This window comes from Neolamprologus brichardi, chromosome 9, assembly GCF_056152115.1.
Source record: "Neolamprologus brichardi isolate AB-2024 chromosome 9, ASM5615211v1, whole genome shotgun sequence".
Lineage (NCBI taxonomy): Eukaryota > Metazoa > Chordata > Actinopteri > Cichliformes > Cichlidae > Neolamprologus > Neolamprologus brichardi.
Genome location: NC_142112.1, coordinates 2,406,733 through 2,432,282, shown reverse-complemented (window position 1 = coordinate 2,432,282; position 25,550 = coordinate 2,406,733). Strand labels below are relative to the sequence as shown.

Below are 25,550 nucleotides of genomic sequence, written 5' to 3'. Positions count from 1 at the left end.
ACACACTTTATACACTTTTCTCAGACAGGCACGAACATTTTCACACTTTTCTCTCGTTTAAACTCTCAAAGTTCAAACCTTCGTAGAAAAATAAGTTCAGTATTATAGAATGATTGGTTGCCTTTGACAGTGCAAAACGTTTTGTCGACATTTTTGTGTTTGTTGGGGAGAAAACTTACAAACATACAGTACAGCACTTCAGAGTCACACTGCCAGCGATGAAGATTTATGTAAATTTGACAAGCTGAACTGTACTGTACAGGAGACACGGCATGGGATTGATTGACAATGGTCTACAGCCAATCAGGACGCAGAACACAATGTGCTGTTAAAAAAAAAAAAGGATGGAAAATTGAACAAAAAAAATCCGCAGCGAGTCCGTGAAAAGTGAACCGCGTTATAGCGAGGGACCACTGTATATGTATGTACGCATATATATACATCTATAGGTATATACACACATACAGGCAGTGTTGGGAAGGTTACTTTTAAAATGTATTCCATTACAGATTACATGCCCCAAAATGTATTCTGTAACGTATTCCGTTACGTTACTCAATGAGAGTAACGTATTCTGAATACTTTGGATTACTTAATATATTATCATGCTGTTTACAACTACATGAATGTACTATTGCTGTGATTTATTACTGAAGGTTACTCTCCACACCAACACCAACTAGATGTTTAAATCTTAATATAAATGAGTAACAGTAGGTGAACATTAGGTAAGGCTGCACTTTTTGCAGCGATCTCGTATAGAAAACTATTCCACGTGTATATAAAACAGGTCCGCGGCTCCGAACCGTAGTAAAGGGACCTCTGGCTAATACGGTGGGTTCGTGTCGTGTAGCTGAAAACTAGCTTTACTTTGTTGTCTGGGTCAACTTTGCTAGCAGAGACAGAGAGAGGCGTTGAAAGGCTGCTCCAACAGAGCTTATTGTTTCAGAGGAAAACAGGAACACGGTGTACAGTCGAGTCTTAATAGCTTACTTACAGCTGGGCTCGTCAGGCTCTCTTCTTGGCTGCAGTGGTTATTATTATATTTACATGCTTCCAGCTCCCGTTTCTGCTCGATGACAGCTCGTACTTTTCCTTTTTCTCCCTCCCTCGCTCACAGACACATAACGGGTATGGCAGTCCATTCTCCCTGCAGCACGCACTACACTGCACATAGCCCCAAAAATCACATTGGCTTCACATAAAAGCTAAAACATAAAACCAAAAACCAACCAAAAGCAAGTTTAAAAAGATGAGTTTTTAGCTGTTTTTTTAAATGAAACCACCAAGGAAGGGACTTCCAGAGTCTGGGGGCCACAGTTACAAACACCCTATCGCCTTTCGTTTTCAGCCTTGTATGATGGACAACCAGCAAGCCCTGATCACATGAACTCAGGGACCTGCTGGGGTTGTAAGGATGTAAAAGATCTCTGATATAGGTTGGTGCTTGTCCATGCAGAGCCCTGAATGTCAAAGTCAAAATCTTAAAGTGGATTCTGAATTTTATGGGGAGCCAATGCAACTGGATCAGCAGTGAGAGTATATCACGTTACACCGCTCTCACAGTATATCTGCTCAGTACACAGTTCATTCTCTATGTTTTTTTAAATATATGTATTAACGAATATAGTGATGTCATACAAAGGACCGCAGAAGAAACAAATGGCCCAGTTAAATCAGTTCACATGTACCTACCTGACACTGTGACAAGTAATCCGATATCTACGGTGGCCCCGAGAGGCCAAACGGACTGCAACTTCAGAAAACACCAGCAATTCGAAAAACACTGCAAAAGCACACAAAACACAACGGAAATAGAAAAAAAGAACAACAAATAGAAAAAACACACCAGAAGTGTTTCTGGGGAGACAATAACCCGACGGACCAGTTGTAGGAAGCAAAATAAGCTCCGGACCCCACTTAGTTGCCAGTTGTCAGGTGACCATTTTGGCAGCAACATGAACAGCGCCACTGTAAGCTGCAATGCAGAAACTTTTAAGCCATCGGAGTATTCATCTCTCTTTAATTCGCATGACATCGAGCTGTATATCAAAAAAATAAATAGGTCAAATATTACCGACCCCTATAATGCTCCCGCTTTTCAAAAGTATTTCACTGTCCCAGATCTATGCAGGATATATATATATATATATATATATATATATATATATATATATATATATATATATATATACCCAGCTAACATTTATATGTGGGGCCCATATGGTTTGGAAATGGGCTGAAAAATGGGCCCCATATAGAATTGTCCGCGGGTTCCGTAATGGCCCCATGTTAAAAGCCCATATAGGTGTTATGTTAGGAAAATTTGGGACCTAAATGGGCCCCAACTGGGCAAAGTACACAGAAACCCACTCGGGCCCCATCTATCAAGTTTTTTGTCGGTACCATGTGGGCACCACATAGGCTAAAAAGTGGGTTTTAAGTGGGATTGTCCGCGGGTTCCATAATGGCCCCATTTTATAAACCCATCTTGGTGTCATATTGGTAAAATTTGGGACCTAAATGGGCCCCAACTGGGCAAAGTACACAGAAACCCACCTAGGCCCCATTTTTCAAGTTCTTAGTGGGTACAACACGAGGAAAACATGAGCTAAAAGTTGGAATGGCATTATCAGTGGGTTCTGTAGTTGCATCTTACTTCTTGTTTGAATTGGCTAATTTCTGGCACTGGGCGGGTCCCATGTAGAAAAACAGCCACAAAACCAATTTAACAGACGGCCAATACGGCTTCTGTGACACAAAGACACCAAATATATTAAAGCTGACCGCAAACAGAAACATCAAGAGGGGACACAAAACACATTTTTTCACATTTATTTTGTCCAACAACTGTGGGTTTAAGTAACTGTATTCCAAGGAGTGTGAACTTAAAAAACTAGAAATGTCAAACTACATTCAAATTGCTTAGAGAGTTGGAACTGTAGCAACATGGGAAAAATGAGAAGGGAAACTCAGAACCTTGTCTTGAATCAGCAGGGTGTCTTTTTTTACAGAGCAGTTAGTCTGTTTTGTCCCCTTGCAGCCCTCAGTCCTCCTCTGTCTCTAGCTCTAGTGAACCATTTAGAGAGAGCTTTCTCTGCTTCTTGCAGGTTGACTTTTGCTGTCAAAGAATTCTTCAGTGCCTCTGCAAATGAATTAGAAAAATGGGTAAGCCAAAGTAAAGTTAACCTTAGCTTACTTCCTTTGGTGATGATTTACAAAGAACAATGTTTATTTCACTTTCTTGCCTCAAATATGATGGCACAATAACCAATCTCAGTTACACTTTCAAACACTTTATTAAAAAAGTTCAAGTGTCTCAAGTGAAGCTAACTTACCATACACAACATTAAAGAGGCGCAAATCTCGGAACTATTTTTTCCCATGTCGGCCAAGAAAGTTGTACTCCACGGCAAGCTCAGGTGATATGAGGAATTTCATCATCCTTCTTGAAGCATCATCTACACTTGTTCCCCCTGTATCTGCTACCATGGCAACCTGAGGGGAACGGACAGATTAGATACTGGCATCTGGGTAGGATGCCTCCCCGGTGAGGTGTTTTGGGCACATCCCACCAGGAAGAGACCCACGCTACGTCCACACGTACCCGGGTATTTTTGAAAACGCAAATTTTTCTATGCGTTTGCACCTTTCGTTCACACGTAAACGGCGTTTTCGGTCACTGAAAACGGAGATTTCTAAAAACTCCGGCCAGGGTGGATATTTTCTAAAACTCAGTTTTTGCATTTACGTGTGGACGAGAAAAACGCAGAAAATGCAGCGTCAAAGGTTTGCACATTTATTTGACGCCACACTGTGCCGCGTTATTGTTTCGGTGAAATGAATTTCTACAATACTGTTACTGTTAATTGTCTCTGCAGTGTTTAAATGCTTACATATACACACACAGTTACTGTCCCTCCACACATACCACTCGGTTCTGCTTCTATGCCCCAGCTTTGTTTACTTTTTCCCACCGAGGCTTCTATGAATTCTGATTGGCCAACATTTCTACACGGTTAGGAATATATCGCCACCTGCTGCTTTGGCATGTTCCTAGCAGCGGTTTCCTTCATTTCTGCCTTTACGTGTGGACGGGATTATTTTTTAAAACGAAAACGGAAAATCTCCGTTTTCAAAAATACCCGTGTACGTGTGGACGTAGCCCCAGAGGAACACCCAGGACATGCAAGAGGGACTATGCTTCTCGGCTGGCCTGGGAATGCTTTGGGATTCCCCTGGAGGAGCAGGACCAAGTGACTGGAGAGAGTGAAGTCTGGGCCTCTCTACTAGGCCCAGACTTCGCTCTAGATAATGGACCAGGAATGGAGGATAAATGGACGCTTTACATATTACTTAATGTTAATTGTGTGTTGAATAAAAAAATGGTAGTAACACAAGCTAAACTGTTAAAAATTGAATTTAAGTTCCTTAATAGGGCTGGGTATCGTCACTGATTTCTAGAGTCGATTCGATTCCAATTAACAAGGGACATTGTCTGATCACATATCAGTACATTTCCATATTTTTATATCTATAAAAAAAAAGCTGACACTTGCGAGACTTTATCAAAGGTGTGAGCATCACAGCAGATGCTTTTGTATCAAAGTAACTGAGGATAAAACACAGAAAAACATGAGGCCGATTTTCTGGCCTGGGATTTTATAGCAGATGACCTTAAAAATATTCTGCAGTAGATCAAAAACGAAAGAAAACCATTATTCAACATATGAACATTGCTCCTCTTCACGTCAGCAGCATCAGGTAAAGTTACAGAGGTTTTATTAGAGACACAGCTAAGCGTTTTGCATAATTTTAAAACATTTAAATTTGTTCAGCAGGCCTATTAAAAGGCAGGAAGACTTTCTCTTCGTAAGTGAAAGGGAAAAAAAATGACAGCGCTGTAAATGCAGAAAACAGATTTTTGGACCGGAAACTGTTCTTGAAGTACACTGAGAGAGAGTGAGAGAGAGAGAGAGAGCTCTGCGTGAAGTGTGATTTTACCGTGGTGGAAAACCAAAACAGCAAAAGTAAGAGGGAATTCATGACGATGTTCACGTGAAGCGAAATTTTCAGTGTAGTTTGGATCTTCTTTTGCTGCTGGTTCAGTCAATATTGTTTGGAGAGAGATAAAAACTGCAGCTTCAGAATCTAATAAAAACACAAAGTGCCATCGGCTGAGAAAGGCCACATCTCACTGATTCTGATCCGTCGGCAGGTCCGCCCTTTGTGTTCACATCTTTGTGCAGAATGCATGTGCCTGCTCTCATTTACTTTCTCCAAACTAAAATAGGTTTTAATTGATAAATCGATAATCCAAACCCACCCCTATTCCTTACCCCTTTATCATTTACTCATGATGTTAAGCACCTGGAATTATTTTGTTGTTTTAGCTGTAAAAGTGTCATAAAATCAGCTGTGAGTGTGTGTGCTTTTATCCCTTTGTTCAGGATTACTTCTACTTTCCACATCTGGTAGTTTTTTCCTCTACTGTATACTGAACTTGAAATTTTACCGTTTTTTAACTGAAAAAGGCACTCAGAATGTACATGAATAAAAGATTTAGAATAGGCAATTTGAATTATTAACTGTAAAACAGAACGAAAACTATTTTGTGACCTTTGCCCCTGTGGTTTGTTTTTGGGCATCTCTTTTCTTCTAAATAAGTCCAGGCGTGTTGGTAGAGCTCTGCTTGGAAGAGACGGGTTGGAAAAACCTGTCACCGGCGACGGGTTGGGGGCTAAAGGGTTAAAATAAATAGGAACTGGCCAAAATTTGTATAAACTATCATAGCAGAACAAAAATAAGAAATCTATCCGTTATCAAAATCAGAATCAAATGCTTCATTAGAATAAAAAAAATGTAACTTTCTGGAAGGTAAACATCTGGTATAAAAGTAACATCTCCGGGCAGCGGGGCTGGCGACGCTCCGAGCAGCCGGGTTGGCGACGCTCCGAGCAGCCGGGTTGGCGACGCTCCGGGCAGCGGGGCTGGCGACGCTCCGAGCAGCCGGGTTGGCGACGCTCCGGGCAGCGGGGCTGGCGACTGCCCTATTGTTTTTTCCAGAGGGTCGCTTAAGGAGTTGTTCTGGAGGCGTGGGTGGAAGTTCTTCATCTGAATCAGAAGGCTCACTTGATTCAGTGTGGCTGCTCAGTTGATTCTTCATCAGTTTAACACTTGGCCTAGAAAGGTTAAGCACAGAACATTTATGACACTGTTTCAGAAGGAAATAAACTTCATCTTGTTTGTATGCTAGTACCACTTGCTTTCTTTTTCTTATGCCATTCTCATTGTCCGTCAAGTCTGATGAATACTCTGCTTGATGCAACTTTGCCCTGGCATTTGCACAAGTTGCTATAACATAAATTGTACAGAATACCACATGTAAGATACAATGTGAAGAAGAAATAAATCTGCAAAAACAATAACAATGAAAAAATGGTTTCCAGTAATACAGGGCCATACATTTACAAAAGCCTCCAAGTAAAAAAAATGTTCATGTATAAACTTTTAAAGAAAAGGAAATACAGATGTAGAGTACAAATAAAGTCAAACTTACCTGCATTTCCCATGACACGGACATTGCAGAGTATCCAGTTGCTGGTTGGTGGTGTTCCTTCCTTTACAGCCTTTGTTACATTCACCAATGAGGCAGGAGGCCACCAGCATAATTTTCTCTCTGCGTCATGGAACCACTCTGATGGAACGATGTCTACCTTCTTACAGCCATCAGAGTCAACTTCATCCACAAACTCGACCACACTGAATGAAGACATCCTGTAAACACCATTAAGTTACATGCTGTGTAGCTGAGGCAAAGCTACAAATGCGTTACGAAAAGGTAACAAAATAATTGGTTTTGTAAATTTAGTTACAGGAGCACTAGCAAGATGACCTGAAAGTTTTGACAGCAAATGTACACCCAGAGATGTTGAATCAATAGGGTAGTTAAAAAACGCTGTTCCAGTCTCAAACAGTTCATACAAAACATGTATTTCTCCGATGAACAGCAACAACTGCAACTTTGCCTTCAAGATCAAAACAATTTCTTCCATTGGAGGTGGAGATTATTTGATTTCCATGTCAGTACATCTTGTACTGAAAAGAATGATGGACCAAAAATTCAGTCATCATAGGTCCAGATGTATGTGGCTGCGTGAGTTGACCCTCTGGCATTTTGCAAGACCTGTGAGGATACAATTGCTTTTCACAAACTCGTCTGACAATTTGCTGTACAGGATCCTGTGGTCTTCCCAAATAATTCTCAAATGGAAAACATGAAACCAAATCCAGAGGGCCATACTTTGTAGCATCATCTGCTAGGTGCAAAAGACTGTGTGTATTGTTAACTAAGAATTTAGTCCCATAAATCTTAGCAAAGTTGGCAACAAAGCATCTTAATAAATGTTTTGCATAATAACAGTACTCTTTACACAAAGGAGACAAAAGGATCCTCATAGCAGATGACAAAACCAGGAAGTTCTTGTACTGTGGATTGCACAGTTTCTGGAAAAGCACAACTGGTCCAGTATACAACAAAAATTATCTTACTTCTGTAGCTTTCCATTGTCTGTACTCCATTAGGGACCGTGGCTTTCTGGAAAATGTGTGTGGCAGACTTTGCCTACACTGTTTTATTGATGTTGATCAGAAATGGCAGACAGAGTAGAAGTACACTGCAAATTCCTTGTAGCTTTACAAGATTTATTGTCTTAAATTTAGCCAGATTATCTTGTCCATCTTGTTTTAAACATTACAAGCTAGTTTCCGGTCTCATGTGTTAGATGATTAGACTTGTTTCAAGTATATATTACCTTTTTTTTCTTTTTTAGTCTGTATATCTAAAAATGAACCATTTTACATTTATTTCAAGCAAAAATAGCTTTTAGATAGAGTGTAAAACAAAAAATTATCTCAAAATAAGAAACATTCAACTTTTTCCTTGAAATAAGAAAGTCACTCATTGGAAGGTATTTATTTCAGGTTTTTAAAGCAAGGACATCTTCAAGGTTATATTTTGTCATAACATAGACACTGTTTCTGAAATTGACTGGGTAATATGACGTAAAATCAAGTAGGTTTTCAACATCAGTCAGTTCAGTTGCTTGGGCAAGGTTGGGAATTGCAATTTCATAGGCAAGAAAGTCTTTGTTGAAACCCAAGGTTTCATACACCTGGTATTCAAAATAATAAAGTACACTATTAACAATAAAAATGTTTTTTACAAGTCCAAAGATAGGGTTTAAACCATTTGCTGAAATGAGTATAGGAGACCTGTCACAAATGTATTTGTTTCCATGTAAAATAAGCCACTTTACTCTAACGGCATGATGTATAGCATCTTCAATCCCCAAAAAATCTACAACCTTTGACTGCAAATGCTCCATATTAGCAACCTCTGATACAGGACCTAGTTCTTTCTCATTTACAAATATCGGATGCTCAGTTCCTGCTTCACTTTGACAACACTCCAGCAGCTGATTGTGGTTTACAAGAGACTTGCACACATTCTTAAAGTTTAATTTGGATGACCATTGTTTAAAAAAACTGTGTTTAGACTCAAATCTCATGCACATATGACGTATTACAGGTCCCAGGGCAATAATCTGAGAGGGAAGATGCAGCATGTAATGTTTCTTTGGGATTACATTTTTTTCTGGGAATAGTTGCCTGAATTGTTTAAGATGATCTTCTGTCATTTTTTTTATTTCGGAAACAGTTTGTAAAGACACAACTGGGGCAAAAAGTATTTTAACAATTTCAATTAAATCCAAAATAAACTGGATAAAGGGATTTTTCTCTACAACACTGTACAATAAGAATGGCAAAATCTTGATCAATATAAGCATTTGTCCAGAGGATTGTTTGAGTCTGTTGTCACTTGAAGCTAAAGTAGCAATACTAATTGGTGAAGGCTTGTCACGTATGTCCACTGATGAAAAAGGAAAATTCTGCATGGCAGAATTAAACCAGTCCAATTCCAAATTTCCAGATAAAACAAGGTATTTCAACACACACTTAATTTCCATTGGTGCCACTCCTTCAAGAATTACATGCATAATATCCTGTGGCATCTGCTCTATGAGATTAAAACCTGGGAAATCAACTAATTTGCTTTGTCTATTTATGCCAAAAGTCATTTTGAGCGAGGATTTCAAAAATTCAGTAGTTGCCCTTTCTATTTCAATGCACTGCCTAATGTGTCCGTCCAATGTCCGTCTGGTGAAACTATGTTCATTGAAATTTTCTTGCATTTCATCAAAAGTACACTCACAATGACGACATTTGCTATACGCAAAACCAACTCCTTCCTTAAATCCTGCAAGCTCATGCTGGGCCAGAGTGTCTCCACACACAGCAACAGCTGCTCCATTTAAATAAAATTCCCCATTGACAGTGTTAATCATAACACCATCGTACAGTAACTTCAAGTCCTCATTGATTCTCCGTAGTATTATATCTACCCCACACTCATCTATGTCCCTAGACTTTGCGATTGCGAGAAGTCTGATGGAAGCCAACTTTGATCTAAACTTAGGGTCTATGTTGCCTAAGGTGTAATAAAACATTAGTAGTTTATTTACACTCGCACGTGACCCTAGGGGGTTACAGATTTCTATCTCATCAGAATAGAGTATCAGTTGTAAAGCAGAGTTCTTCTTTGAAAACAGTGAGTGGGTTTTGAAAATAATTCCATCATTAATGTCATACAAAAAACTGGCGTTGGGGCAACTCTGAGGTCCAGCACTGAGCATGTCAAATAGTCTTGAATTGGATAATAGCTGTTTCAAACTTTCAACCAAAGGAACGTAGTAGAAAGACTTGTTTTTGATTGCAAGAACTCTCGATTCTCCCTTTTTAACTCTACAGGCATACTTGGAAATGATGATCTCCTCAGGTGTGACAGGGTTGAAATGCATCTGTGTTACACGGTCCTGTAGGTTTGAAGCTGCACATATGGGAAAGGGATCCTGAAAGTTGTCCAGTGTTGAAAGAACTTCTTGTTGTAAAGGTCCATTGCTGTCAGGTTGCCTTTCAAGGATGGTCTTTATTTTTCCCCTCAAGGACGTCAGAAGAGCTGTTTGATACTGTTGGACACCAAGGACAATGTTGTTGACACTCCTCTGATGGGGGAAAAAAAAAACACATCAGAAACATGAACATGTAAACAGTAAATATATAAGAAGCAAAATGCAACTCTATTTCTTTTGCTCAAATTAATGAGCCACTGAATGTTGTAATTTACCAGGGGAGCAGTAGAAGAAGAAATCAGCCAATAATTGGCATTGTTTTGCATGACTCACGAGGCACAAACACATTGCAGCGAGCAAGATGGAGGAGCATGAAAGGTTACAACAGAAAAAGGGAACAAATGATTACCTCATTTATTTTTTTTAATGTAATTCTACTTCATTTGTCTTTTATGCCTAAAAGTGAACATATTTTACACTGTTAAGCCTATTTTAAACTGTTGAGTGTGCACAGTTTCATACATTGCAGTGAACTGCACAACTCTTGTGCTTAACTTCTTTGTAATGTACATTTGTTCTTAATAACTTATATAGGTGAAAGTAATAGCTGAATAAAACCAGTGATAAAAAAACAATCAATTAATTGCAAAGATAGTGGACAGATTATGAAAAAAAATCATTAGTTGCAGCCTTACAGTGAACCAGACTTATTAACAAGTTAACAATGACACCCCCATAATATCAGATGAAGCACTACCTGTGATAGATGGCATTGCTCCCGCACACCAATAGCAAATGCAGCTGCACATCTGGCAAGATCAACAGTTTCTTTTTTACCCTACAGGACAAAAAGAAAAAGAATTGTGTAAGAAAAATGTCTCACTCAGAATGTGTTTCAAATTCCACCAGATGCAAAACAAAACAAAGAAATATTCCAAACTGTCCTACTACAATGGATAGCTAATGAAGCTGCAAATGTTATGAACAATTTAAGAGTTATTTAATGAAACTTAACCAATCTTTATGGAATCTACTCTGAAGTTAACTGAAAGAAAAATTTGAAAGCTGATTGGTTCATGGAGCATCTAACAACAAGGCAGGTACACAACACTGGTAAATAATGAGTTTATTTATTATGTTGAAGTATGGTAACTAAGCCTACATTGTTGTGCAAGCCTGAATTTCAGCAGATTCATGCATTTGAAATTCAGCACTGGCCTTCATACCTATTAAAATATTCTAATCAAGTAGTTTATCTTAGAAAACACATAACTTTAAAACTATAACCTTCACTTGAACTGAGTACATTTTCTCTAGTTAGGCTTTACTGCAGTTTTACTAAAGCTAAATTGGGGGTAACTGTGCTTGGTTAAGGTTAAACAACACACATACATTTAAAAATGTGCGCGCGTATACACAGAAACACATAAAGTACCTGATTCTGACGAGGTGTTTGAAGCTCAGCTGCGTCTTACTCCATCACGTTCTGACTTTCCTGTCGCTCCTCCTCCAACACCTCCGATGTGACTGGGACTAGTGGTGGTGGCTCTACTTCAGTGCCATTGCCATTGCTAACAGTTTGTCTGGATTCGGCAGTATAGTCGGCAAAAATGGCTGTACCAAAATTTTCGCCTCCTAATACATTTGCATCGGATGAAGCTGTCAGCCATCCTGTAGGGGGGTTCCCAGTGGCGAAGTATTGTGGATGTGTGCGTCTGAGATGGTGGTAAAACGAGTTGAAAACGCGGTAATCCTCCGCGCATCCATCGACTCCACAAATGACACGGAAATCTGGGCTGCGACTGTGTGCAGTATTAATGTGACTTAAGAGAGACTTCAATGTTAACGCCACAAAGACGAAGCAAATCACACACCTCCAACAGGCCATTGTATTAGACTAAAGTCAAGCAGAAAATATGTTGCCGTGTGGAGCTGTTGCCGCGCTAGTTTGGGAAATACCAAGTTTATGGGGGGAGGGGGTATTACAAACTGTAGCTGTAAAAACAAAAAATAGTCACAAGTAAGGTCAAATGAAATAACACCTATAAGAGTTTATTTTAAATCAATGAAGAAGAAATTTACCTATCATACTGGCTGTGTTTTATGAACATACAAACCACTAAATTGTATATCGAAGCAAAAATTGAGACGTCCACCCCCTTCATGTTCCATGTTAGTTGTTACCTAACGCTGTTTGAATTTGGAGTCACGGGAATCTACTGCAACCGAGCGTTGAAAGAAAAACTGTAAGAGAAAACTTCGTCAAGAAAGAGAGGTAAGCAATTTTAATTTTTCAAATGTAAGTAGTGTGTAGTCTAATCACTGTTTTATAATCAAGCGGACAGAATAATAAATTTAATTTGAGCGCGGGAAGGAGTAATGTAGCATGCTAACGGATGCTAGCATTAGCTTAGCAGCCCTCGCAGGAGTAATGTAGCATGCTAACGGATGCTAGCATTAGCTTAGCAGCCCTCGCATGTGGTTCAGAGAACATTTAGTGAAGTATCTACTGTAATGTTGCGAGAATTCCTAGCTATGCTATTTATAAGAGGCAATGTTAGCCGTTTGTATTAACTTAGTGGTAAGGTAGGCACACTGAGAATTTCTTTCAATTAGCAAGAGAGCTAATTAGCCACATTCAGGGTTTTCCAATTGTCTTTGACTGATTTACTAGCTGCTTGAATTCCCTCACAAGGTGTGGGTTTAAATTAATATTTTGATATTAATTGTATTTATTAAAGTGTGCTCAAAACAGTTTTATTCAGGAATCAGGCTGGTTGGTAAAAAAAAAAAGTAGCGCTGTGTATCGATTCAAAATTGAAACAGAAGATGGCAGCACTGCATGTACAAGGATGCCAGCTGCCGTTAAACCCCGAAGAAGAAGAAGAAGCTGTGTCCCAGAATTCATAGCGCGGCCTAGCTCAGTTTCCAAAAATGGCAGCAGCTAGTTAGTTTTAATATTTCTCTTATTATTCTTTCTAGGTCACAAAATAAACGTTTAACACATTTTTAGGCGAGAATGTAGCTGTGTAAACCTCAAATATCTGGACAGTTTATCAAGACACCACATAGTTTCAAAAGCGCTCCGACATTTTCGGAGACGTCTGTTACCCACTAGCTCGATAGCTAGCCAGGGTTTAACGCTCACTAGAGCCCATGAGAACACCGGACTCCGGGCAAACTATTTTCAAACCCACAGCCGTCTTTCACTACTCAGGTTAAACATGACATATAAGTCACTTAAATAACTTAAAAATGTTATTGGTTGTCTTTTTCAGTATTTTATTTGTTCCTGAGTAAATTGGTTTGGCTGAGATTAAAGTTATAGTTTTTACAAAGCTGAATAAACGTCAAGCAAACAGCTGATTATCAGAAGTGTGAGATGCTCGAGAATATACTCTGGTGTCCTGTTATATTTTAGATAGCAATGAGCAATCTGCAAATTTCTTTAAAATGTAATAAACTATCATCTTGTCTTTATTTTTAGTTAGCACATACCTTAAATACTTAAAGCTGTAAGCTAATGATCGTTATATAAGAGCAGATGCTGCTGGTGCAATAAGCTGTACATTTTACGTCCAATGGATGCATGATCTGATTAGTCGACTAATCGCAAAAATAATCGTTTGTGGCAGCCCTAGTCAGCATAATCTTATTGATGAAATTCAATGACACAAATCTGGGTGAGTAAAAGTTCACCGGGCAATATTGTATAACCCTTTCAGAACTCAGCCTGGCTGTCTGGACATTTCTTTTCTATTATAGCTTTAAAAAGGGTAAAAATGTTGAACAATCAAAACGATTCTTTGACGTGAATCAATTTGATTCTCATTGGACTCCATTAAGATTCAACTTTTCAAATTTTTTTAACATAACACTAATTGTAAACATTTGTCTTGCAGGTGACTGAGCAATGGAGAAGCTGGATGATGTAACAGTATCTGTCCTTAAAGGTTATATTTGATAATATATTTGTGTGTGTGTGTGTGTGTATATGTATATATATGTGTGTGTGTGTGTGTATATATGTGTGTGTGTATATATGTATATGTGTGTATATGTATGTGTGTGTGTGTGTATGTATGTATATGTGTGTATATATATATATATATATATATATATATATATATATATATATATATATATATATATATATATATATATATATAACAGTTTTGTTTGTGCAGTTATGTGCTTGCACAGTTTAACTGGTGTTTGTCTTTTTGTTAGCTGCAAGCATTGACGAGCGCATGCTTTTAACATTGACCCGTGATGATCTAAGGGACCTTTTTTCTGGGCCTGAGCACTTTCTCAGAAGAAAACATGTTTGGTCAATAATTCATCCTGAGGTATTATGTAAAAAAATAATTAGGTCAACTAATCTCCAGAAAGTATGCTTTTATTTTAGCAGTACTTGACATTTTTATTTTCTCACCCTAAACCAGGAAGACCATCCTTTACTACAGAAACCTGAAACAACTTCTTCACCCAGGGTAGTTGCAACTTACCCTCCAACTGCTGATGCTAATGTAAGCCAGCTGAAAATCTTGCAGCTCCCCAGTCCTCCGGAATATGTTGTGTACACCGACAGTGAGTTGGAGCAATGCCGAAAGAGTTACCTGGAGTTGGCCCGCTCCTGCAGGGAACAGGAATGCGTCATGTCAAAAGAACTGAGATGCAGATTGGTGAGAAATACAATCACAAGTATGGTGTCCCTTTTGAGAGCAAGCCAAGGCCAAATGGAGCGATACCCTTCTAAGACCGAAATCACTGCAATGGCTAAAAAAGTTGTGGAATATTATCCTATGCTGCAGGATAATGATGCAAGCGTAAAACACGTAAGTTCTTGTATTTGTTTCATACATAAATCATTTTGTTTTGTTCAGGGGACATGATATATATGTATTTTTCACCAGGAGAGCATTAATGCCAAGTTACAAAAAAGGCTGCAAAATATGAAAACCCCAGTAAAAAGGCAAGGACCAACACCGGAGAGGGGACGGCCCAAGAGAAGGCTCACTGACCTCTTCCCAAGGGATGAAGAAGCTGATGATGAAGATGCTGATCACAGTTCTTCCAGTGGTGCATCTACTCTGTTGTCACCTGTCAGAAATTCTGACGATGCCTCCACTTCATGTGAGTACATACATGTAATTTTGTAAAATGGTTATCAACACACAGCCAGCAGTAGCTAATGTTTTGTGGAAGTCTACTTCAGTAACAATGAAAAACCAAAATGCTCTTGTACTTGTCTCTATCTTAGCTGACAAGGATAGTCGGCAAATACAAGCAAGACATTACAAAACATTACAAGAAATGTGCAAGAAGGCAAAACCAAACCAAGAAGATGTGTCCCAGCTATTAGACCTCGAGTTTGAAGCCAGAAGATCCTTCATTGACTCAGACACCATGAAAGAGGAGAACAGAGCTCACCTCATCTTGGATGCATATCCATGCTTTAAAGAATTGCATCATGTAAGTTTTTGGAAGAGTTAATCAACAATCACTTTAATTTCATATATATTTGGTGTGGTAGTAAAGTTATTTTGATTTTATTTGTTTACTTATTTTTTTTTTTAAACCTATTGTAGGCGTTGGGTGAGCTTCGCAGAATTTTGGATCCCCACAACAACAAGTTCATCAGTCAAATAAAACTGAGATGGGAAGAATTCTGCTCCAGGGTAGAGTTCTACGGTGTGTCAAAGAAGGCAATGAATCCACCAATGACCATGGACAAAAGTAAGTTTTACAATTTGAATACAAAGTTCTCATCCTTTAAAATGTATGTTTATGAAGGTTTGTTTTTGCTTTGTCCAGCTGAAGCCCACCTTGCACTGATGAAGGCTCTTCCAACGCTCTTTCCCACACCTGCCCATCCACCAAAAAAGATGGGGAATGCTTCTGAAGCATTTCTACATGTCCTGAAGGTAAGTTTTGTAAAATTTGCTTATAAAGATCTACAGAAAATTTGGCAAACGAAATATTTCGGTCAAACATGACTCAAATTCTTTTTCGGTTTCAGCCGAAAGACTTAAATCTATAATTTATTGTTTTCATTAATTTATAACGTATTTAATGTACACGAGTGTGGTCACATAAGGAGTCGCTTGACACTGATAAACCATAAGTCAAAACTACTATAAAATGTGTGTAACCAACAAAGAACAAGATAATGACGCCTCCAACGTTATGACCAAATCCCAGCAAAAAAACATACAATTAACATAAGATGTTGTCATGTCTTTTGTGTCTTGCAGCCTACAGAAGATCCAGATGCTGTCCTCCAGAAACGAAGCTTGTCATGTCCAGTAGTGATGTTCGATGGCTGCAAGTGTGTCATTGCTGTTGGTAATTTACCAGTTACAACATTTGACAAAGAAAAACTTGGTGAGGCTATGATATATGTGATGGCATACTTTTATGCACTCCATCTGACTTACCCCAAATGCGTGGCAACCCTGCTGTCTGTCATTCAGACAGAAGTTCTCCAGGATGCCATTCATGAGCGTGACACTACATCATCTTACAGAAAAGCCCTGGCAGAATGGCATGCATTTATTGAAAAGTAGTGTGTAAATTTCAGATAAATTATGAGAAGGCACTTAAAGGAAAAGGTCTGTTTTGTTCTTTGTTTTTCCAATCTGGGTCTTATTTCTAAAATGGAAAATGTTCATTTACTCACCCAGACAAGTTTTGTGGTATTTGGTGTCATTTGGAAGAAATTTGAATCTTTGTGGTCTTCCTATGTCACTCGTCAATTTTAATGGCAATGGCAAAACCCCTAAGGCTGTTGAAATGTTGAAACCACTTAAACAAACTCATAATGTTGGACCTGTACTGTTCAATTGTGTCTTTATTATCTGCAGGTTATTGTTAAAGTGGACAAATAAAGATGGACACTTTTGCTCTGTTTCAGTTTTGTTTTGTCCTTAATCAGCAATATAATCTTAAAGTAGTGTTTAGCTAAATTTAAAAACAAGAGATCTCTTTAAAATGATTTAATGTACTTGTTTTTAGATTATTTGCCCTGATTTGTTTGTTAGAATAAGTGTTTCATGCCTATTTTCAGATTTAATTTCTTCAACATTTTACTTAGAACAAGTGGTTAAAGCTTATTTTAGGTTTCAAGCCATGATTGGTTGCCTGGAATAAGTGTAAAAGACTTATTTTTAGCTTAATTATCTTTATTTATGACCTAGAATAAGTGGTTAAAGCTTATTTTAAGGCTCAATGTTCTGATTTATTGCCTGGAATAAGTGTAAAAGACTTATTTTTAGCTTTATTTAAATCTAGATATTGTTCTTATTTCAAGAAATCTTATTAAGAAAAAAACACTTACCCCACTGGCAGATAATTTCACTTGTTTTAAGCAAATCTTCACCAAAAATAAGTGTATTTTTCTAGTATTAAGGAGGTGGATTTTTGCAGTGTAGGAACCCGACACTGCAATGGTCCCTTAATCCACAGGGCAAGTAATTTACGTACAATACCCAAGCAAATTAAATGCATATAGTCTAAGGGAAAGGCTGAAACCATGCCAATGCCTAGCTCTTGAAGAGGTGATTTGGAGTTGTGGTGATCTTCATCTAACATTTCTTCAAACTGAGAATCTGATCTGAGACTTGAATCCATATCTGGAAAAATAACTTTCCCATCAACATAAACACCATACTGTGTACAGCGCTCACAAGAACTGTAGCTACTGTGACCTTTGATGCATTTTAAATAAGCTCTAGCTGGGGTGTCACAGATAAAAGCATCTGGAAGGGGTACATTGAAGTGTTTTCCATTGAAAGCAATACCAGTTTTTGTGACCTTTTTTACATCTTCTATAAAATCATGCATGTAGTCGTTCACCGACTCAGGTTTGCAGGGACCAGCATATATACCTATCATGAAAACATTTGCTTGTGGCAGTTCAACTATCTTACCTAAAATAGGCCACAGTTGCATATTAGAGCTCTTAAAGAGAGGCAAACCGTCAACATTAACACGAATGGTTAATGTATCATTTTTCAGTTCATGTTGATTTATCATTTTCAGTTCTGACAATACTGCACTTTCAAGACCAAAATGGTAGTAACTTCCCCTGCCAATCTGTTTCACTTCACAGTCTTTTAATGTACTGAGCAAAGTTCTGGGATCCAAATCTAGACCATCTCCAAAAGTATGGTTAAGAGCTTTGACAACACAGAACGAGACACATTTCGGTTTGCTGCCCATTCAGCAAGTTTCCTCTTAGCATCAGAGTTTGACTCCACATCAGGAAAGTCACAGTTTGGTTCTTCATCCGCTTCACTATCCATGTAAAAGTCATCACTATCAAAATCCAGAGGTAAAGCTTCATCCAAGCTGTTACTCGAATATTCCTGTACATTGTCCTCTGCCTTGTTGATAGTCTCATCTTTATTTTCTATATCTTCAATGTTTTCCACTGCTTCATCCACAATCGAATGTTTGTTCGCCACATCTTCAGTGTATTGCAAAGCCTAGTCCACGGCCTTCTCTGCAAGTTCCACAGCATCTAAAGCAAGGCTCTTTAAATGCTGCTCTTTAAATTCTCCTCGTCCGTGATTTGGCAAGAAGGTAATCCATTTCACTAAAATGCACAGAAGATTGTGTGCAGAATAGAAGTGTGAGCCATTTTCACACATACTGCAATCCAAAAAATTGCTGAAGATATTCTGAAGAGGAATACAGTGGCTTGCAAAAGTATTCGGCCCCCTTGAATTTTCCCACATTTTGTCACATTGCAGCCACAAACATGAATCAATTTTATTGGAAGTCCACGTGAAAGACCAACACAAAGTGGTGCACACGTGAGAAGTGGAACGAAAATCATACATGATTCCAAACATTTTTTACAAATAAATAACTGCAAAGTGGGGTGTGCGTAATTATTCAGCCCCCTTTGGTCTGAGTGCAGTCAGTTGCCCATAGACGTTGCCTGATGAGTGCTAATGACTAAATAGAGTGCACCTGTGTGTAATCTAATGTCAGTACAAATACAGCTGCTCTGTGACGGCCTCAGAGGTTGTCTAAGAGAATATTGGGAGCAACAACACCATGAAGTGCAAAGAACACAGCAGACAGGTCAGGGATAAAGTTATTGAGAAATTTAAAGCAGGCTTAGGCTACAAAAAGATTTCCCTTGAACATCCCACGGAGCGCTGTTCAAGCCATCATTCAGAAATGGAAGGAGTATGGCACAACTGTAAACCTACCAAGACAAGGCCGTCCACCTAAACTCACAGGCCGAACAAGGAGCTGATCAGAAATGCAGCCAAGAGGCCCATGGTGACTCTGGACGAGCTGCAGAGATCTACAGCTCAGGTGGGGAATCTGTCCATAGGACAACTATTAGTCGTGCACTGCACAAAGTTGGCCTTTATGGAAGAGTGGCAAGAAGAAAGCCATTGTTAACAGAAACCATAAGAAGTCCCGTTTGCAGTTTGCCACAAGCCATGTGGGGGACACAGCAAACATGTGGGGGACACAGCAAACATGTGGGGACACAGCAAACATGTGGGGGACACAGCAAACATGTGGGGTACACAGCAAACATGTGGGGGACACAGCAAACATGTGGGGACACAGCAAACATGTGGGGGACACAGTAAACATGTGGGGGACACAGCAAACATGTGGGGGACACAGCAAACATGTGGGGACACAGCAAACATGTGGGGGACACAGCAAACATGTGGGGGACACAGCAAACATGTGGGGACACAGCAAACATGTGGAAGAAGCTGCTCTGGTCAGATGAGACCAAAATGCAAAACGCTCTGTGTGGAAAACTAACACTGCACATCACTCTGAACACACCATCCCCACTGTCAGATATGGTGGTGGCAGCATCATGCTCTGGGGGGGCTTCTCTTCAGCAGGGACAGGGAAGCTGGTCAGAGTTGATGGGAAGATGGATGGAGCCAAATACAGGGCAGTCTTGGAAGAAAACCTCTTGGAGTCTGCAAAAGACTTGAGACTGGGGCGGAGGTTCAGCTTCCAGCAGGACGACGACCCTAAACATAAAGCCAGGGCAACAATGGTTTAAAACAAAACATATCCATGTGTTAGAATGGCCCAGTCAAAGTCCAGATCTAAATCCAATCCAGAATCTGTGGCAAGATCTGAAAACTGCTGTTCACAAACGCTGTCCATCTAATCTGACTGAGCTGGAGCTGTTTCAAAGAAGAATGGGCAAAGATTTCAGTCTGTAGATGTGCAAAGCTGGTAGAGACAGACCCTAAAAGACTGGCAGCTGGAATTGTAAACTGTAAATATTGAACCGTGTCACCAAAGTATCGAACCGAACCGAACCATCAATTTTGTGTATTGTTGCACCCCATATATATATATATATATATATATATATATATATATATATATAAATGAATGAATCATTCAGCTTCAGCAGTATTTCGATTCATCTTATGGATTCCAGTCTAATGTCAATTCACTGTTTGAGTTCAGTTTTGGTCTTAAACTCCAGAGAATGCCACCTAATTCAACAATCTTTTCATCTGATTATTGGGAAAACCGTTTTCTTCTGAGAGATGCTGCTAGAGCTGAAATAGAGCCCAAAGAAACAACAACAAAGTTTAGTTCCTCTGGATTTTCCATGGAAAATTGTTTTATCACTCACTCAGGTGACTTCTCCAGTGTCACGGATGAGTTTCCCACTGGAAACCACTGTGTCCAGTTAAAGTCAATCGACTTTTTCAAGGAGAGTTGTTAGATGCTGTGCTCATGAGGACAATGGGTTTTAAACTTGCAGCACAACACAAAGCTGAAATACTGGATCAACGATCAAAACACTTAATTGAGCAGAATTAAGTCAAAATGTAATATCCTGATATGATGACACATCACACATGACCAGCATTGTTCTAAGAATGCAAACTTTCTTATTGGAAGTTTCCACAGCTGCCAGAAAGGGGCAGATTTCTGTCTGGTCTTAATGAGTGGTGTTGCTCTCTCGTTTTCTCTGGAATTGCTGCACGGAAGATGAAACACCCATGATAAGCGCTGAGGTGTGCGTCTTTGTCAGAAATCAGCCCTCCTCAGCTTCCAGGTAAGGAAAAGTGGAACCAGAAGTTATTCAAATGCATCTCTCAACAGCTACTAATAAATTCTACAAAAAACAAAGTTTGTTAAAAAACATTTGCAGGTGTTTGCTGGAGGACACCGTGAAGAGCATCACCTTCCACCACATCCATTGGCTGGGAGATCAGCTGTTTTCATATTTAGTCACACACAGCATTTCTCTAACATTATGGACTGTTCCTATCTCTTTTCACTCCCTCTCATCCCCAATCACTTCCCAATCATTTTTTCTTTTTCTTCTGCTTCTGCACCCTCGATCTTTACACAATGATTATTTCATCTGCACGATTACGCACATACACACTCAGCATCAGCACATCCACTACAGCCTCACAGTGCACACAGACTTATAGGACTCACACACAGGCATGCACATGCTCACTAATATAAGTTAATGTGCACACATATAATGACACAACACCCAGCACTACTTGGGTCTATGTATTGCACTCTTGTGGAGCCTCTCACCACACGTGTTTTTTTTACTCATTCTATTCACACTCTGAGCGTCACATACAGCATTAAACATTGGCAACACACACACAACTATGGGTCCACTAAGATTTATCACATGGAATTTGCATGAAGCTGGTTCCAGAAAGAGGTTAAAGATCTTTAATCAGTTTAAAAAAAACTACAGGTAGATGTTATCTTACTGGTTGTGGCTCAAGATTTGGGAGTTCGCCTTGTAGTCGGAAGGTTGCTGGTTCGAGCCCCGGCTCCGACAGTCTCGGTCGTTGTGTCCTTGGGCAAGACACTTCACCCGTTGCCTACTGGTGGTGGTCAGAGGGCCCAGTGGCGCCAGTGTCCGGCAGCCTCGCCTCTGTCAGTGCGCCCCAGGGTGGCTGTGGCTACAATGTAGCTGCCATCACCAGTGTGTGAATGGGTGGATGACAGGTTGTGTAAAGCGCTTTGGGGTCCTTAGGGACTAGAAAAGCACTATACAAATACAGGCCATTTACCATGCCATAGCTACAGATGAACTTAAAACACCTGAGTTTCTTAATGTGTTTAATGTGTAAGCTTGCTATAAGTCTAGGCAAAGGTGAGTAGCAGTACTACAAAAAGTTCTGTATTCTACAGAATATATGGCCCGAAGGTTGTTGACCCCTCATTCTTGACTCTTTTTTAGTACACTCTAGATTGCTCACTTGTTCTTGGGGGTGACCTCAGCTCAGTACAGCTGGAACTAAGCGCAACTGGCAATCCACAAATATCGTTAAACAAACCATGAGCGATTACCCAAAATTGAACCATAGGTGTTAAGTCCAGTTGTTGAATGTCATCATTATGTTCTTAAATTTGTACAGTCTTGGTTCAAGCAGTGGGATCAAGACATTCCTTTGATCCTGAGCACCTCTCCAGCCACTCTGTGCTGGGGGAGGTTTTATGCAGAAACATCCTATCTGAAAGATCTGTTTCTTGTGATGTTGCTTCCTGCTTTTATGATCCTTTTGGTGAGCAGGAAGTAGACAGAGACACATGCACACAGAGAGACACACATTCTCACACACTCACTCAAACACACACATACACACACATTCTCACATGCATACAGATGTTTACACATACACACACATAGTGCCTTATCTTAGAACCATTTGGGGGGTTTTATGGTGGGCGTTGCTTTGCTGTGATGTGTATTGTGTGAACTGTTTTCCCAATAAAAGGCAGCAAGCGGAGGCCGTTGTTGGGGTCATTGCGGTAGGATTCAGAGTGCTTTCTGAGACACCGGCCGGGGCCTCCCTTGCTAGCAAGTAAAAGATGTTCGTCTTGTTTTTGTCGTTAACGAAAATACGTTTCTGAACCAGCGGGGCTTTTGGAAACACAGACCCAACAATAGGGAATATACTTTCTTCTCAGATATCCATCAATCCTACTCTCCCGGATCATCATTGGCACCAGAGCCAAAGGCCACTGCGCCCAGGCAGTAAACACTTTTATTGCGGGTCACAGAATGTTAACATGATTGGTAGAAAAAGTTGAGGGTGGCCTTATGTCTGGTATTGGCTCTTGTTTCTTCCTTTGCATCTCATCTCCTTATATGGAGATAAGCCTTCTGCAGAAAACAAACACTATTGCAATGAATTTGGTATTTGGCCTTTGGACAACAACATGATTGCTACACTGCCAAACAAAGAGAAAAACACACTATTTGGTCACAATGTTTTATGAATATTTTGTTTTAATCTTCTGGCAAGGACCTTGCCATAAAACAACATTCATGTATTTCAAGGTCTAACTTTAGAAGTGGAAGTGGGTGGCAGCTGGATGGGGGCCTAGGATCGTTGCCTGGTTTAAGTACATTAATCCCATATACCCACATAGCAAAATTGGTATGGCCTGGATCGGGCCCATGCAATGTGCTTACACATGGCCCACATACCGCAAAGAATGACGGCCCTTTGGTGACCCCGATCTGGTTTGCCAGATGTGGCCCACACATGGGCCAGCACAAGGCCAGTTGCAGACACACTGGTGGTCCTTTGCTGGCCCATGTGTGGGCCACCTCTGGGAAAACCTTATCTGGGCCACCAAAGGGCCGTCATTCTTTGCGGTATGTGGGCCATGTGTAAGTTGTGTGCAGCCACGGGCCAGTTGCAGACACACTGGTGGCCCTGTGCTGGCCCAGAACAGTTTCAGCTCTGGCCCCAGATGTCACACTAATGTGTACCTTAATCAAGCCATGTAATAACAACATGTGCATAATAGTGCAAAAGTAACATGACAAAACTCTGTTGAGACAGGGAATGGATTGATTCTTATATAGCACTTTTCTACTCTCCTAGATTACTCAAAGTGCTCTATACAACATGCCACATTCACCTAATCAAACACTTTCTCTAAACTGAGTGCTTCCTAACTACATTCATACACATTCACACTCTTGACATGTAGACTGGAGGATCCAGGGATCGAACCACTAACCTACCAATCAGTAGGGAACCTGCTCTGCCTCCTGAGCTACAGCCTCCCAGTGGTAGACATGAGTAAACTCTCACAAGGTTTTGGATAAAGTGTACACTCACAAACCTGTCAAAGCTGCATTTGAAATGTTGGCTACCATAGCAGTATAGTATTGCAACATGGCATTTGTGTTTTCTAACTAAAATAGGAAATTATGAACATAAACATCATTGCCAGACCTGGCCCACATCTGGTTGACATACAGTCTGCCACGACATAGGCTCAGTCAGAAGTGCCAGCTTGATGCCAGATCCAGGCTAGACCTGTTTTCTATGGGCCTGGGCCATGTAAAACACAACAAAAAGAAAACAACACAAAAACACCTGAAGCCTTCAAAACTGCCCGGCAAAGACCTATAGCCTTGAATAGTCACTTAAGGAGGTATACTAGAGGAAGGTCTTATAGGTCGGACAGTCTTGATCCGCAAGGAGCCCCATAAGGGAATAGTCCCATCCAAATACCAGCCAATAACCTGCCTCAGCACCACATGGAAGCCATCATAGCAGCTAAGATGAACTGACAGGAACACCAGAGGGGCAAAACACCAGCTATTGGTAGATAGAACAGTCACTCGAGACTGTACGACAATACTGACCAACCTGTGTGGTCAAGATGCTAGCAGGCTGGGTATACATGGAGCCTAGTAAAGAGGAACATCTGTGCCAAGTATGGCCTGGAAGTCCCAAATTTCAAAATGGGACACCCCACCGAGTGTGGTTGAGAATGTCTGAGTTAAGATCCTGTGGGACTTCTGCATGCAGATGGATAAACTGGTAATAGCTAACCAAATGGAAATAGTATTGGTGGGCATGCAAAGTTAGACAGCCTGTAGCGATTCAGGTAAAACTGAGGTTATTGTACTGAGCCGATTTTTCGTCCCAGTCCAGCCCTGGGCACGACACGCAGTGAGTTAATCTGAGCAGGTGCATTAAAAAATAAATGGCCAGGCCAGCGGTGCACATCGCAAATTAGCTCGCATAGACACATTAGTTGTGCCACTTCTTAATGACGGCATCTTAGCTAACAACCCCAACTAAGTCAATGTGCCATATGATTGCATTAGAAATAAATTGAATAACGCTCTATATTAACAGTTACACACTATATAGAACCACTTTATAGAATTATATTTCTTTGCAGATGTTGGCAGCTGTCAGCGTATAGTTATCAGCTATTTTGAAACAAAAAAAGACTTTTTATCCATAACAGCAAATGAACTGTAACAACAGAAAATGCAAATGCTATTTATGGTCTTCTCACAACAATAATAAGAAAAATAAACTGGGTCAATATGGCATGTTTATTAATACACATGTTAATGTGATCTCTGGTCTCCGAGTGTCCAGCATTCAGAGGCTACCTGAGGACTCATGTGAGAGAAAATCTGCTCACACAGACATGTAGAGCCAAATACTGTCAATAAGGCCTCTGCAATGTTCTGAAGACAGTTAAACTTGTCAGGTAGTGACGTCCAGCAGGTGAACATGCAGCTCCATGAACACG

General features: G+C 40.0%; 3 protein-coding genes across 4 annotated transcripts; 1 reads left to right on the top strand and 2 right to left on the bottom strand.

Annotated features, from left to right (window-relative positions):
- Positions 1 to 1,392: 1,392 nt before the first annotated feature.
- Positions 1,393 to 6,776, bottom strand: LOC148101091 (uncharacterized). The gene is made up of 4 exons (XM_087845726.1): positions 6,560 to 6,776; positions 6,267 to 6,354; positions 5,902 to 6,182; positions 1,393 to 1,463 (listed from the first exon to the last, which is right to left on the bottom strand). Exons 1-4 carry the CDS (start codon positions 6,774 to 6,776, stop codon positions 1,393 to 1,395), a joined length of 657 nt encoding a protein of 218 aa, XP_087701852.1.
- Positions 6,777 to 7,429: 653 nt separating this feature from the next.
- Positions 7,430 to 11,641, bottom strand: LOC148101090 (uncharacterized). The gene is made up of 5 exons (XM_087845724.1): positions 11,614 to 11,641; positions 11,407 to 11,435; positions 10,729 to 10,809; positions 9,131 to 10,124; positions 7,430 to 7,488 (listed from the first exon to the last, which is right to left on the bottom strand). The coding sequence occupies exons 1-5, from the start codon at positions 11,639 to 11,641 to the stop codon at positions 7,430 to 7,432; spliced, it is 1,191 nt and encodes a 396-aa protein (XP_087701850.1).
- Positions 11,642 to 12,169: 528 nt separating this feature from the next.
- On the top strand, positions 12,170 to 16,795 carry LOC102783572 (uncharacterized). 2 transcript variants are annotated; one of them, XM_087845547.1, is made up of 9 exons: positions 12,170 to 12,246; positions 13,874 to 13,924; positions 14,202 to 14,320; positions 14,417 to 14,809; positions 14,888 to 15,107; positions 15,235 to 15,446; positions 15,563 to 15,710; positions 15,789 to 15,898; positions 16,229 to 16,795. In XM_087845547.1, exons 2-9 carry the CDS (start codon positions 13,885 to 13,887, stop codon positions 16,538 to 16,540), a joined length of 1,554 nt encoding a protein of 517 aa, XP_087701673.1. In that variant the 5' UTR covers positions 12,170 to 12,246; positions 13,874 to 13,884; the 3' UTR covers positions 16,541 to 16,795. The 2 variants fall into 2 exon arrangements, with proteins under 2 accessions (XP_087701673.1, XP_087701672.1); XM_087845546.1 differs by having other exon boundaries at positions 15,563 to 15,898.
- The last annotated feature ends 8,755 nt before the right edge of the window (positions 16,796 to 25,550 follow it).